This window comes from Amblyomma mixtum, chromosome 6 (genome assembly GCF_055824585.1).
Source record: "Amblyomma mixtum isolate Tamu chromosome 6, ASM5582458v1, whole genome shotgun sequence".
In the NCBI taxonomy this organism is placed as follows: Eukaryota; Metazoa; Arthropoda; class Arachnida; order Ixodida; family Ixodidae; genus Amblyomma; species Amblyomma mixtum.
The window spans coordinates 147330289-147346704 of record NC_143017.1 but is presented as its reverse complement, the minus strand read 5'-3'; the positions used below and the strand labels follow the sequence as shown (position 1 = coordinate 147346704).

Here is a 16416-nt window from a genome sequence, read left to right as displayed (position 1 = left end):
TCTTACTAATCGATTAAATCCTACAAACGATTGCCAAGACGCCCTAATGATCTGGAGGTGAGCGAGTTTGTTACCATTTCAGGAGCTTTTAGATATGTGTGTCAGGGTGAATGACGGCAGAACGTACTTGGCTCGATTCCCCCCCATCATTCTTTTCTTTCCTTGGGAGCGTTCAGGCAACGAGACGTGTAATTTATGCACAAATAGTGCAACACAAACTGTACAGGCCACGTTGGAAGGCCGGTTTCAGCGATTATTTTTGGCAACGTGCAAAATGTCTTGAAATGGGGGTAGTGCTGTTGCCTCAATTTTCTTTACTTCTCTCCCCAATGCTGACAGAATTCTTCTACCAAGAGCCGAACACGATACTTGATGGCAGTCGGAAATGAACAAACCAAAATTCACCTAGTCTACCGTGAACGCAGTGGACCTTCGGGTGCTACGAGGAATAGTGCATTTTAAAGGGCATGCAATGAAGAGCATTTTTGATTGCAATTAACTGCTCTATTATTAAATTTAAATATTCCCTGTTCGTGCTTTCACTTTTATAACCAAGATCCATGTCAGCAAACGCTATGATTTTGCGCTTTTCCGCGTGATGGCGGGAAGTGGACAACGGTTCAAAAAAATATAGTGGTAGGGCTTCAACGTACTTAAACCGATTAGACATGAGAAAGCATCTGTCCATTCTTCGCGCACGCAACCGCGTTTCTCGCTCTTCATCCTAACACCCTCTCTCCACTCGGCGGCAACTGGCGCGACGCCCTCCTCCCATTTTCTACAGCTGGCCCGACGCTCCTCCAAACACAGCCGAGCTTCCTCCATTGGCTGCAGCTTGCGCGACGCTCCTCCGAAGTAACCCGAGCTCACCCGAGTTACTCCGAGGCTTCACACAAGATGCTTGGTTGAACTTGACCTTTTGAAGTAGTGCTTTCGCACTGTATATATATATATATATATATATATATATATATATATATATATATATATATATATATATATATATAAATTTACACACACACACACGCTTCGTTAAAGGAAACAAATATTTGACTCGACGATTCGATCGGAAGACCGATCTTTTTCAAGCGTGTGTGTATATATATATATATATATATATATATATATATATATATATATATATATATATATGCTATAAAAGCTGCTTGTTTCGAATACTGTAATACACTCGAAAAAGGCTGGTCCTCCAGCCGAAACGTCGTGAATTAAATCCTGTTATGTTTTTCAATTTCTGGTGACTATCTTATATTGATCAATCAGCTGCCAAGAAATCATTTTCGATATATATATATATCTGTGGAAGCGTCAGAGGGCGGAACCAAAGCGCACACTTCCAACAGAAACCTCTTGCCTTTGGTGTAATGCTTCTGGACGCCGCGGAAGGTCCTTCGCAAAATCCACGGCAGTCTACGTATACTTTCTATCATCAAGACCATCGACACCATCAAGATTTTTGTTTTTATGGCTTATCTTGCCGAAGTCCCGCGTTTGCAGAGGTTGTTTTCGCGCTCAGTATAGACGGTGAATATTTTTCGCCTTATGTCCTTGTCCGAGTGGAAGCTCGCTGAAATCAAGGCAAACCAATCGTTCGATCAAGTATTGTTGGCGCAGCGCTAGCCTATCGCCAGGACCCTTCGGCCAAGAGAACGACCCCTCGCAACGAACTGCCTCGGCAACCTTTGTTGATTCCAGATAGTCGCCGACCTGCAAGGTCGTCTCGCTACGTGTGCAGAGCGCTTATTGCAACGATGCACAATTCCAGGTGCCTTAATAACGGCCTAACTCACGTGTCTAACTAAAACTACTTAAGCAATAAGAAATTTTTTAATCACTGCTAATTGATATTTTTATGGATGCTGGAAGCGATAAGTCAAGTTACGGGAAAACGTTGCGAACAAAAAAGGGCACCGTGGAAAAATTAAATGCCGGCTCCTGCGAAAACTGACCTGGCCCTACCTGCTGCACCCACAGGATGCCGCTACCAATTTTCCTCCCGTAGTCATTTCTGCAATCCACGGATTTTTGCGACCTGTGCAATTAAGATCAAGCGTGGAATAATAATAGCATTGAAAATGTGTGAAGTAATAAAAGTGCGGCAGTAGGCAGGATACACTTTGTTTAATTTTAGAAGATATTGATGTCCCAGGGCTGGTTTAAACATTCCATAAATCTTTGTATGTATCCGTGAAAATTGAAAATTGCCAAGGTTGTTCCCTAATTCAAGATCGGGTTCCCTAGAGCTTACCAGTCACAACATTGCAGACTCAGTATTTAAATGATCTTTGAGGGCTACTCGCCATGAAGTTTTTATAAACTTAATAAATGTGTGACATCCTTCGGGGTCGTTACGTGAACTGTAAAGAATAAGTTGCTGTTAAAGTTGCATGCACGCTTCTTTGCCTGAGAGATGCTGTCGAAGCAGTCGGCACTCGCAAATTATTAACCAGCGACCTTTGGTTTCTGCGGCACCTATCTTAACCTTTCTAGCTATACTTCGAGCGCCAAAAAGCAGCTGTATTGATCATTACTACTTCACTGCATCAACTGCGCCGCGGTGTCCCGCAAGGAACTTTTTGGGAGCCACTGCTTTATATACAGTATTTACTCGCATTATGAACAAGTTTTTTCCAAGAATTGTTTGAGAATTGGGAGGGGTTGCGTTCATTACACGGGGTAACATACCGGGGAAGAAAATTTAAGCGGCAAAAAACTGGACATTTCCTTTAATCGTGTCAAGGCTGCTGCTGTTACAATTTAAGCGGCAAAAGCTGGACATTTCCTTTAATCGTGTCAAGGCTGCTGCTGTTACATTTTTTTAATGGACGATAAACTAGCCTCTGGCTGAGGTCCAGGGGTCTTCACCACATTTTGTTAATTATCGTTGGGTGAATAACAGGAAGAGGTCTACAAGTTTTATAAAATTGGCAGTGGTTTAGCTCTGGTTAAACCTGGAGGACGGCGAAAGCAACGAGGAGAGAGAGAGAGGCGGTGGAGAGCGCGCGGCCGCGGTGGCGGCCCCGGCACGATGGCTGTGCGCCGCTACTGCGCATGCGCAACTGGGTCACCCGCGCAGCGACTCTGAGTCACCCGCGCAGCGACGGCGTCGGCGCGCCAGCTGTGCGCCGTGTGATGTCACTGCTCCTCGCGCATGTGCAGTATGGCCTTTCCTCAGCTACGCGAAATGGCTCGGCGACTCGCGTAGTGTTGCTTTCGCAACAATAGTCCTAGAACGGATTCTGTCTATGTAGAGCATCGGCTAGTTCGGTATTTTGTCATTTATATTCTTCTCAGCACGAGATCGTTTCCTATAGAACATGAGTACCTATATAATGCCAGCCATGGTTTCATACCTTACGTGGCCGACCTCTGAAAAGGGCCGAGAAAAAATTCTTGAACATGGCAGAGAAAGCCGACTAGTCGTTACATCAAGCACAAGGGCTTTGTTCAAAAATTATCTCTTTCATTTTCTGAGCCTCCTTCAAACATTCGCCCTTGATTCGTCTTTTTATGCATCTGTGACATCATGAAGGGCACTTTGAAGCTTTGAGCTGGTTTCATTCGGCTGTATACTCGAACGGCAGGTGCCAATAAGGACCAAGTTGCAGAGAAAAGAGACTAAACCAAAGGCGGGGGGTCGCGCACCTAAACCGACAGTGATCGCCTTACACGCAGCGCATTCGCTGGGCGAAGAATCGGGAACACTGCACAATGCAAATACAGACTCATAGCTTGCTGCTTCAGCGTAGTAGTAGTGGAAGGAGCGCACGAAAAAAGCATCGCAGGCGCACAGGGAATTTTTTCCCTAACGTTGCTGACAAAGATCGGTCTTGAAGAATTGGGGTGTCGGTGTTTTTACGAGGCTCCCTTCATAGTCATGTGAATTGTTCCCAAATAGCTGTGCGGTCCCGCTTAAAATAATAATTTGTAAAGCATAAGTTTGCGCTCCTCATTTATCTGCGAGACATGTATCTTTCGCGAAGACGAAATGAGATGTAACGATACACCTACACACACCGAAAAACAGGCGATGAAGTCTGAGAAATACAAACAACAAAATTCATTGTACACATTCACCCACTGTCTGCGTGGAGACTCCGAGCTCGGTATCGGGGTGTTCAGAGAAATATTTCTGATTTAGGCCGCCACTAAGAGCGATAATACTGTGACATTATGAAAGTGACAGTAGCGCGAAAACCGGACAAAGGACGTAGATGAGACAAAGACAGGAGTTGAATTCTCAACAGCATCATCAGCACCTGTCCCTGTCTCATCTGCGCCATTTGTCGTGTTTTTCTTTTTTTTCAAAAAGTACTGAGAGCACAATTCGCCGCAATGATACTGTTATAAGCTGTCGAACATTATGCGATATATTAAAACTATCGTTTCGCTTGAACTATTATTCAAAAGCCATGCTTGGTACCATCACGGCGTAGTAAACGTGTAATGGCCGCTCTATACCCTAATATTGCCACCGCAGTCAACAGGTCCTGGGGCTGCATCATTAGCGTGTTCTTGAGGAAATTGGAAGGTGTTTAGCTACTTGTTCAGAGGCATCAATACCCTAAACATCCTGGCACGGCGGGGCGCTATTACGAAGTGCAAATAAGGGCCCAACATACACATAAGTGCAGTGAGATAAATATTCACGAAATGTATACGTGTTGCCACAAAGCGACTGTATATGATGTCATGGCAATGACTTACATAAGACAATTAAGTTCATTCACTTCCTATTGTGCCCTTCATGGGGCACCGAAGCTCAAAACAGCATGAATATCGTTTTTGTAATACGGCGTGCGACGATGTCCAATTCCAAAGCGTACCTTGTTACTAGAAAAGGGGCGCAAAATTAAAGATGTGGCAACAACCTGAGAAACTCGTTTCATGTTTCAAGATGTCCGCACAGCGCATAATTACAACCATTGTTTTGTGTGTACACGCCATTACTGCTTATGACGTGACTTTCAGTCGAACAGGGGTGGCGGAAATGCTTTTAAGCGAACAAGAAGACGACGGGCAGTGAAAGAAGGGAGTACAAGCACAATGTTGACCTAAGGACCGTATTTCTTGCCCTGTCACGTAACACCAAGGTTACAAACCACAGAACAGATAAATAAGTGACACACACATAATAAAGTCGTTGCGAAATGTATCCAATTCTAAAACAAATCTTAGCAGAGTATCAGAAAATAAACAGAAACGCAATGAAAGCAAGAACTACCACAAAAGACACGTTTTAGAACCCAGCTCTTAAGCGTCCGTTTTTGCGTCGAGCTGCGTCGGCGCGGTCGGCGTAACCGAGCCAAACAATAAATAAATGGATAAATAAATAAACATTGCAGTGATTGGCATTCTAACCCGCGGCGCAGACGACAGATCAGCTTCGCTGGCCACTGCGCGAGAGCACTAGGATATTGGCGCTTTTTTTTTATTCAGTGCGGCTCGTATAAAACTGCAGCATATTCTCGCGCTGCTCATTGTACATCGCCGTCTTCATCAAACTAATACTACACTCGAACTAATATCGTCGCCAGACGTGCCGACGACCCAGCAAAGCAAAACAATGAGCCTAAAACACGAACAGAGCTGCGTTCAACTTTCGCATTACCGAGAATTGTAATCGTCCTTAGATATTTTTTGGAACGTTTTATTGTTATTTATTTATTTATCACACGCTGCACTCCGAGTGATGACCCAGAAAGGAGTGGAATACACAAAAAAGCCTGGCTTACGCACGCTAACAAATGTGCACTTGACACTGAACTGAACCAGAAGAACGAAGCAAGCACAGCAGGAGAACAAGCAAAACAAAACTACAGAGCCGATGAACGATCTCTAATTTCAGGAAAGTCATGAATTGCTTGAAGTACATTTTCAGTTAGAAAAGCATAAGGCGATAGATTGTTCTAGTTGCAGGTTTAACATTTAGTGTAAGTGCAAAAAGAGGGGTAGAAAGTTTCATGACGAGAATCATTTATTGACACCCACGAATGTGATGCAAATGGGTTCGCAGTGCTTATGCAACCCAGTGTGGTTTTCAGTGTTCTCATAAGCTATCGGGGAGAAACACCGAGAGAAGCTTCAAATAACAACTGGAGCCGACACCGTCGCTAGGAGGGTAAAATGAAGAGGTGAAAGTTATGCACGTGTCTTTATATATCAGATTCACGGAGGAAATTTATGCTAAACATTTCGAAGCCTCAAAGGCACTGGCTTCAAGAACTCACGCGAAGGTGATCTCGCTTTCGCCCTTTTTTGCTCTATCTCTACAGACGTCATTCGCTTGCCTTGAAGCGCGGCCTTCGTAGAAGTAATAAACGGCGTCGGAAAGAGCAAAACGGAAGGATACAGAACGTTGGCGATAACTTCGGCGTGGCAATATCGGTCGTCACTAATAATAGCACTGCCAATGACGTAAAAATAGAGGATGGCGTTAGGCAGGAACTAAAGGAGCAGTGTTTCGACTCAGTGCAGTGTGCTGTCTTCGCACTTTAGAGTACCTATTGTTCGATAACACTTGCTCCTCCTTTCTAGCTACATCTTACTTCGTCCTCTGTTTTCTGGGAAAAGGAAAGGGCATGGAATTGCAGAGCAATGAACGCTGATCCCAGCGCTTCCTGCACCGAGGACACGAGTGTCACATCCTATCCGGAGTTGCGCGTCGCTGTTTCTTCGGGGTTGCGTGTCGTAGACGCCTGAAGTGAAATTTTTTGTCGCCCTACCCTTTCTGTGTCCTTCGTTTACACAACATGTTTCTTCTTGCATGGGCCTTAACTTGCAGAGATGAGAGATGAGCTAGAATTGGGATACCTGGTGGCTGGAAACTCGAATCAGAATCCGTTGTCAATAACGGCGTAATGAGAGAGAGTGCGGAAATGGTGCAAGCTGCGCAGCCATTAACATTTAAGATACGTTACGAGTAGGGAGGTTTATTAAAATACTACCTATAACAAAAGGTACCGTTAGCCAAACTAGTTACTGGAAATTCTCCGTGGAACAAATTCAAATGGCTACTAACTGCATTACACCAAGCAATAAAAAAAAGTTCAGCAGAAAGTAATGTTATTTGTACACGTGTGAAAAACCCCCGAAGATAAGTCGAAAAATAAAATGACTGCGCAAAATGGCCGATACAAATTGAGCAGAAAACTAATTAAACTAAACAGTTCTGTACACATAACGGAACTACCAAGTGAAGGAAGATCGGCGAATATGAGGAAAAAGATCTAGCAGCTAAACGTGTAATAAAGATGAGATAAAAATGGCTAAAAGATGCAGGTTAAGATTTTTTCGTCGCTATAAATTCCTTTCATCATCGAAATCCTTTTATCATAAAAATAAAATCCTTTCATTTGCATGCTTAGGGTGCCCAGAAATTAGGTTTGGTTGCAATCTTCGTGTTCCGAAATTTTTTGTGGGCACCTGTACGCGTCCTTGGTTGGCAAGGTTGGCGTCAAGATTTCTGAAAGGATGAAGTTGGATTTCGCACGACAGCTCCCTCCGAAATCCATTTTTTAATGGATGAAAGAATTAGTTGCAGTGATAATGTGTATGAGTGCTTCATGGCTTTTGAAAGGACGCTTCCTTAGAACACTGGGCAGTAATTAGGCGGGGATTTTTCGTTGCCATCTTTAAAGATTCGGGCGACCTTTCCGCTTGGACAAGAGCGAAGATAGAGTATGACAAGAGAGATAGCTGCATATTTAGGACTTATGGAGGTGCTCAATTTAGCAGAAGTAATCGTCTACTGATAAGCTTATATTAGAATTGGGTACAAAACACTATTTGATTTGATTAAACAATGATAAGCAGTCAAACCTGAATGCAAAACGTTAGGGAAAATAAAGGCTACGCCTTAAATGGGGAAAACTTTTTTCCACGTTATTTACGATAATAACACTCGATGAACATTATCGTGACAGCGTACAGCAATGCAAAAGCAAAGTCACTCAGAATCAAATCTCGCAGCTATTAAAATTTTCACTAACACTGTATACGAAGAAAGGACAAGACTTTGAGCCTTTGTAAGCTCCTTCAACAAGCTTTCAACTCCTTCAGCAACGAAACGGAGCAGAAGATTGTGGGTAGGCATCACTACACCCTTCACCGTGTGCATATACTGACATTCGGACCTTGGGTATATGACTTGCACTGAAACATCGCGCTGCTTAAGGCTGTGTTTGTGCGCGGTCTTTTATCTAAAATTTTGTAATAATGTCTTTCACTGCCTTTCCCGACGCTTTGCAGTGGCAGTGGAGCTACCAGGCTACACCGTAAGCGCTTGCAACGGCCGCCAGAATGGATACAGGAAATTCGAGGGGATCAACCTCAGCTGGAGAAACCTCACTTACAAGGTCAAGAATGGCAGAGGTATCACTGCTGGCCGCTTCGGTGATTTCTTCGGTCATATCAAGTGCAGTCAGCGGCAGGCATGAAGAGCAGTGACAGCTAGAGTACTGTGTATGCTTCTGGAACTGCATCTCCGTGGAATACAATGCGTACGCTTATCAGTCGAGAAGATAGCAGGTGCTTAAATATGGCATAAAAAAAGCGCCCTGCATTAACATTCGCCGTGGCTATGTCCCTACGAACATTGGCGAAAAAGTTGTCTTGCATTCCGTTGCAGAACGGCCGTCATGCACCGAATGAAGGCACTGTTCATGGCTGTCAAGTCCTTTAAAGAGCGCCATTTGCCGTAAAGGAGCCCTGCAACTTGAGAAGAAAAGTCTATTCAAATGTTCATACATGAAGATAGGTTACATTGTAATCAAGGATTTTTAAATTCAAGTGCGGCGCGCCATTGCGCATTTTTAATATTATTTTGCACGGCGCACACAAGCAGAGATGCAACAACAGAACGGCTGTGCATGAACAATTGTCACATGTCATCACATCTGGGCTACTCGAGTTTTCAATAACGTTCATCAAGTACGGCTACGGGCCTCCTCTTGTTTCCCTTTTGGGCGAACGTACAGGCAGCGTGTCCGTAATGAAATCGGCTAGGTCGTATGAATTGTACCTCTGCTCATTGGGTTATAGTAAACACCAAAATCCTGTGCTTTAAATTAATCTTTACGGTACTGCTATCAGTATAAATAAGTTTGAATTCAGTGCTTTATTTATGGTTTGAAAGCCAATTACTTTGAGTTCCTGGTTCCTCGTACAAGTGTAGGTTCAACTGTAGCCAAAATGGACAGAAGTTGACTGCAAAGAACGAGAAATACTGTTGGCTCTGCCATGGGGAATTGGCTACTTGAGCAGTCGGATGCTAAAAATACGTAGAAAAACTGAGAAACTTTTTGCGCAAAGCCACATACTATAAAATTCAGTCCATGGCTTTGCACGCAGCGACGGCACTGTGGGTTTGAGGGTACAAAACTTATATCTCAGTTTGACTTATTTTACAAACCTTGCAGATGTTAGGTATGCAAAAAGTGGAACTTTTATCTCAACGTGCTTTTTCGCAATATGTCTGTGTGTTGTAAAATAGCGCCGTAAAAGCACAATAAGACGAGTGAGTTATGAAACAAAGTTAGTTTACATTGCCTTCGCGATTCACGTCTATATATGGCAAGCGCTATTGGCTAAAAGGACTACGTAGAAAGACGCTTCCACGTGCTTTGCGCATTGAAATTCTGCGCGGTCTTGTTCTTTTCGTTCCTTTTCGCAGACAGCAAGAACATTGTGCACAACATGAGCGGCGTTGCTCGTTCTGCGACTCTGACGGCTGTTATGGGCCCTTCGGGAGCCGGGAAGACAACGCTACTCAACCTTCTTGCTGGCTTCTAGTGAGTCAGGAAGTTCTTTCTTGTCTTATAAATTTATGCGGATGTTGCGTTGTTCAGTAAAACGTACCCTACTGTCACAACAGGCGTGCTTAGAAAGATGAGCATAGAAGGCGCAGGAAGGGAGGATACATTGCATATGAGGCTACCTGGTGGTGCTTGCTGGTTCTGCTTGACAAGCAGGATAGGAGCTTCCTGGTTACAGAATGTCTTTCTGATGGTAATGAAGAAATGCAAGCACAATTGTAATGTAATGCATGTTTTATTGGAAGTTTGGCCATGAACCATGCACTCACCGAGAGCTTCATTCACTAATGAAAGTTCTGCTTTCTTTCGCGCCCTTTGTTTCCCCTCCCACGTGTAGAGTAGCATACTGGGCGTTACCTGGTTAACATCCTTGACTCTCCGTTCTTCTATTTCTCTCTCCATCTGTTTCTCAGAAAGGGGGGAAGAACGTTTAATGTGGGTACTGTGTGTGCGATCCGGCGGAGTGGCTTCAGTGGTTCTTTTAGTGTTTTTTTACTCTTGTCACTCAAACTATATGATTGTATCAATGTTTGGCACCGCTGAATTGCGGTCTCTTTCCTTCCACAGCGACAAGGGCTACAAGGGCGAGGTGCAGATCAACGGCTTCGTGCGCGACCAGAAGCTGTTCAACAAGCAGAGCTGCTACGTCATGCAGGAAGACCAGCTGCTACCAGTGCTCACAGTACACGAAGCCATATCAATGAGCGTAGAACTGCGCATGCCCAACATAGATGCGCAAGACAAATTGAAAAAGGTAAGCCTGGGTGTGCTGCTTATATCTGGTCATCCTACAGTTATGTGAACAAACATTCAGTGGCGGCTACGAACCAGAACGAGACTGAGTTAGAAGGTCGCTTTTAGCTAATTCCAGCATTATTAACATGAAGCAGAGATGCTGGCACAAAGCAGGCGCATGAGCATGCTCTATGGTCGCTGGTACATGACATTTGATGTGCTTTTTGCATGCAGGGAATTAAGACATTGCGATATAATTCGCATTTCGTGCTTTTGTGTGCGAAATGCTTCTGGGCCTCTCAACGCGCAGCACGGCCCGCCGACAAGGATTTGGTTTATGGGGTAAAAGTTCCCAATGTGACTCAGGCTTTGAGGAACTCTGTAGTGGAGGGTCGCGGATAATTTCGATCATTTCGGGTTGTTTACCGTGCGATGACATCGCAGAGTACTAGGCATCAGGCACCATCAATGTTCTTGTTTATGAAGTTTTTGACTTCAGGAGGCTGGCCCCTATAAGTTTATTGGAAGAAAGAAAACAAATGTTCAAATCTATCAAAGTGAAGTGTACGCTGTGTCAGTTGCAAATGGACACTCTGCAGACGGCTATACAGAGACGTCGGAAGGCGCACACATCAGGAATCTTCTGTGCTACGTATAACATCACGTGACACTTCGCATGATCACTACAACTGGTGTTTAGAGGAGTCTGAGGAGAGTCGGCGGCGGCGCTGGTGGTCGGAAGGGGGGTTGAGTCAGGGAAAGTCTCATCGCCAGTTACAGATATAAAGAAGGTTGGAGTGGAAGTACGGAGAGCCGGCGACTCAAGCGTGCACTTAGGATGTATTCTGATACTGTAGACACTGTCGACTGCGTATACCCAAGGAGTACAGAGGTGTGTCGCAAGAAACACCTCTGAAAAGACCTCGAAAAGAATTATCGTGTAAAACTATGCTTGGCGAGGCTAAGTGATTAATCTCGAATCAGACAAATGTGCAGCAAGCAGAAGAGAATACCGACGTTCATCGTGTGCATGAAGATATCTACTATCAATCCTCTGAAGTCGAAATGTAACAAAAAGTGCAAAGATCCCGAATTGTCTGCCGCCAAATGCGTTGCAAGTTCTTTATATATAGGACGCTAACGGCAAATACTTCGATAAAGTACGTCTAAGCAACAATTACCACGAGAAGATTTATGTACAGGTATGACGAAGAATCCTCAATTTTGCACGCGTTACCTCCAGAAAACGAGACATATGTTGCCTTTTCTCATCACAGCGCATGTCGGTGTTGCTTGAATACTGCGGTCTTCAATAATAAAACAAGCCACAATGGACAAATACCTATTAACAAGCCGCCGCGGTGGCTCAGTGGTTATGGTGCTCGGCTGCTGACCCAAAAGACGCGGGTTCGATCCCGGCCGCGGCGGCTATAATTTCTTTGGAGGAGAAATTCTAGAGGCCCGTGTACTGTGCGATGTCAGTGCACGTTAAAGAATCCCAGGTGGTCGAAATTTCCAGAGCCCCCCACTAGGGCGTCTCTCATAGCCTTAGTCGCTTTGGGACGTTAAAACCCCATAAACCAACCAAACCAAACCCTATTAACAAGATTCGTCGTAAAGTTTTTAGCTGGTTCGTAGTGAAATTGTGTAGTTATGGTCGTAAACTATTTATACATATTTAAATACAAGCATTTCCACGCGCCTGCTTTTGTAGGTAGAGCAGTCAATCGAAGAATGGGGCTTACAAGTCTGCCGGAACACTCGCACCGAGAACCTGTCGGGCGGCCAGCGGAAGCGACTGGCCATCGCCCAGGAGCTCGTCAACAACCCGCCTGTGCTGTTCCTGGATGAGCCCACCAGGTACGTGGTCAAAAAACCAGCAACTTAAGTTCTTAGCAAAAATTTAATGCAGATCCAAGTATAGACTCCTTCACTGTTGACAGCTTGGCTATTCTTACCTGCATTTTGGACAGCGCCACGCATGTTCAGACACAGGTCAGTGACAATATATCAGTGACAAATTTGAAAAAGTGTGTTTAAATGCAACAAACAGCACTGGCCACATCAGGATTATTACACAATTTTAGGATTATCAATTTTAATCGGTAGTACGCTATGTTCCTTAAAGTTGGCCGTACGGAACGGGCTTACGTACGCAGGAACGTTGCGGGTCGCGAGTGCGCATGCGCAGAACGTTCAGTACCGCTGGGCCGCTTGCGTATGTACGCACGCATCGTGTCGTTGCGTGCGTGCGCTACAGGCACGTTACGGGTTGCATTAACAAGATGGCGGCGCCCTGCTCGCCCGCTTCGGAATAAATGCATGTCACCGCTGGATTCTTAGACGCGATAGCTCGCTCAAATGGTAGCGGTTCGCTTTTATTTCGCACACTCTCGCCCACGCGTAGAGGTATCAGTGATAACTAGCCCTGGTTTTTCAGATCATTTGTCGATTTTCGAGCTCTTAGGCCTAACTAAATGCCCTTCGTTTACGTCGCAAGAACGACACCTGGTGAAGCAGTTGTCTAGCTTTTAGTCACTTCCTACGTTTTCTTCTATTTGCATAGTTTTTCTTCTTCGAACGAAAAAAGGCTCGCAATGCACCCACCCTAGTTATCAGTAATTACGAATGAAAATTTCTTCAACACAGTGTTGATGTACTTTTGGCGTCTTGTCACTAGATGGCGCTACCGTTTACGCGTGGCCCTAAGGGACGCTACGGCACGGCCAACTAAAAGTGTCGTGCTTACGCTATTTACAGCGTGCGCAAGCTTACTGCGTACGCCCAACTAAAAGTGTCTAATGAGTCGCATTTTTTTTGTACCCGCTCTATGCTAATGCGGGAGTCACTTCGGTAACCATGATGTTCATATTTCGCTTATCTGAAAACAATTATTGCTAATACTAAACAGGTGCGGAACTTAAAGCGACCCTGAAGCAAGGTTTATTTGCGCCCCTTTCCCGAAAGCGTAACTATATGTCCCATTATCTTTTGCGCAGTGGTCTGGACAACGTGACCAGCTTGATGTGCGTGCAGATCCTGAAAAAGATGGCGTCCATGGGACATACGGTCATCTGCTCCATACACGCGCCGAGCGCCAAAATATTCTCCTACTTCGACATGGTGAGATGCGGAATGCGTGTTTTCGTACCTTCGATTCCAGATTAACTTTGCCAGTGGTGAGGCATTTATCATATATAGGAAAGCACCGATGATCCCTATATTGTCTGCATATTCAACTTTTTTGACGGCCTTTTCTTTTGAAGCTAAAGTGCAACACATGTTTGTGAGCTTATGATCGAGAATAACTCAGAGATGTTTATCAGCATGAGATTTGTTATTCAGGGATGACTACGTAGAATTATCGCCAATCATAGCGAGAAGCAGCGAGGTGCCGAAAAAAACCGGTGTATACACATTACCGTCTTTAGTAGCTAGCGGCGGTTTCTTGTAACACTTTCTCCAGTAAGACTGCAAATTTTTTCGATGACAGCTTTACGTAAATTGGAGTTAGCAGTGTAGAGACTATACTGGGGCAAAGCTTTGAGGGGTCTGATTACGGGGTTTTCTTCAAAGGCTGACAATGTTATGCCGCTTGGCAGGGAAATAGAACTGGGGTGAGACTGATTTGTGCAGAAATGCGGAACCTCATCGCTGAACTTGTCCTGTTGTGTGCAGCTGTACATGGTGGCTGATGGACGTTGTATTTACAACGGCAGAGTGGAGGACCTCCTGGGATTCTTGGCCCGGCATAACCTCCATTGTCCACAGTTCCATAATCCCGCCGATTACAGTAAGTTGCACACACTAGGAACAAAGAAGAGGATAGTTACCGTATCCTTTGACTGATCACTGGAGTCTCTCTGATTGGCATGTACATCCGCTAATGAAGGTGTAGCTCGTGTTGGAAATTGTCACTCCGACTTATTTGTTTTTACTGAACCACGATTACACTTTCAAGCTTCAGTACGGAAACTAAGAAAAATAAGAAGTATTTTTGATTTATTGCTCCAAAGCTGCTTTTTTTCTTTAGTTCGCAACTTTGTCAGTTATACTTGTGTGCCGTTTAAACCAAATAAGCAGGATGTAGCACTCAGGACTATTGTATTGACTATTTTTCAAGTTTTCCGTGTGCATTTGGAAAGATAATTGTGTGCACTTAGGTTGGTGAAGCCCTCTTGTGTCTAGTGGGTCCTACTTCAGCGCCTTGGGCATCAATCTCGTAATTAGGAAATAAAAGTCCGAAGAACAAGATAATAGATTTTATCAGATATTATTTATGCATACTAATGAACAGTGCTGCCAACATAAGACAGTTTTGATAAAGATATCACACAGCTTGGGTGAAAGCAATGGCTGGGGACTGCGCAGTTCAGTTCAGATCACACTGCGTCCCGAGGAAACATAAATTGTAACGTAGCTACTGCTTCTCTGTTTTTTTTTTGCTTTCTTTGAGAAAACGAAAATGGCTGCTAAAAATGTGTTTGGCCTCCTCATAACTGGTTCGTCTGAGTAACATGTGACGTCTTTCTTGTTGCAGTTTGTGAAGTGGCTTCCGGTGACTACGGCGACTGCTGTGATAGGCTCAGCCATGAATTCGAGGTACCCGAGCCGCAAAGCAACGGCTTCATCCAAGGGGCAGGGACGAAATATGGAGGGATGATTATGAGCAACGAGGTACGTCATCCGGTGCATACTTATAACTATCATGTAATGTTCTTTCCTGTAAAGCAGGGCTCTATGGATGCTTGACATTAGTTGGGGCCTACAGCGGTCTGCAATCGGTAGACGATTAGCTTACTTCTGAAGAGCTACGGTCGTGGTTTTGCACTACTGGTCGTAGCAAAATTGCTCACTTCCTACCATTAATCTCTCTCCTAAAACCGCATGAGGGGATTCGGGACCACATGGCCTATATCCCTATGCTTGCGTAGAAAAATACTTATAGACAATCATATTCTTATGAGTGCCGAGGTCACAAAAATAATCAACTGCGATGTCACGAGTGCCTGGAACAATGCCGTAAACTCTCTAGTTGGTTAATTTTAATTCTAAGAAAAATACCAGCGCTAGAGCATGCAACCATATGCATGCCTTGTTCTTTCTTCTTTTGTGGTCGCATGCTTTAGCGCTGGTATTTTTCTTAGATTCTCTTTCTTTTCTTGTTTTCATTTTAACTTTATATTTCAATGAAAAAAAAATCAGCAGATACAGACATAAGGAAGGGAATTCGGTCATAGTTTGGTGCCCGGCACAGAAGGAGCATCCCTGCGTAGCCACACACCACTCTCACGGGACTGTGGAGCGTAATAGCCACTGTCTTCCCATGTTAACCGACATAACAACCCATATTAAGGCGAAAGCCTTTAATGCATCATCGTTGTCAACAGAAGGTTGTCAGCAGAGGTTTCACGCTTTTCGGTTGGTCGGAATGGTTATGACGTCAGAGTGCACAGATTCGAGGTAATGAGGTCACCCAAGGGTGCCTGACGCCCCCTTTTGGAGCGCACAACTAATAAAATATTTGCCGTCCGCTTCGACAGGGGGCGTAAGGCGTCCGTGGGTGACCACATTACGTACCTCATTACTGCGAACAGAGGCATGGTACAACCGAACTCATCGAAGCAGAGAGAGTCGTACTAAAGAAGCAGTCGAAGTCGGCAGTCAAAGTGTGTAGTTTTAATGTGCAGTTAAAGGGTGCAGTCAAATAAAGCACTAGTACAGCACAAACAGTCTCGCAGTCAATGCCAAACAGTGTGCCAGGAAAGGCTTTCGCCTTGCAGCACTTTAGACAGCCAAAGTGCCCCCTGACTTTTACTTATCCAGGCCCTCTAGCCGCATTGTGAGA

The 16416-nt window shown here is 44.6% G+C and overlaps 1 protein-coding gene across 1 annotated transcript in view; it reads left to right on the top strand.

The window, feature by feature from the left end:
* The window catches only part of LOC149340706 (ATP-binding cassette sub-family G member 4-like), a 30923-nt gene that overhangs the window by 1884 nt on the left and 12623 nt on the right, over window positions 1-16416 (top strand). The window contains exons 2-8 of the mRNA XM_089551334.1: window positions 8269-8391; window positions 9692-9809; window positions 10401-10587; window positions 12283-12428; window positions 13568-13691; window positions 14247-14361; window positions 15109-15245. Of these exons, the coding sequence (XP_089407460.1) occupies window positions 8269-8391; window positions 9692-9809; window positions 10401-10587; window positions 12283-12428; window positions 13568-13691; window positions 14247-14361; window positions 15109-15245 (950 nt within the window). The remainder of the gene's footprint in view (window positions 1-8268; window positions 8392-9691; window positions 9810-10400; window positions 10588-12282; window positions 12429-13567; window positions 13692-14246; window positions 14362-15108; window positions 15246-16416) is intronic.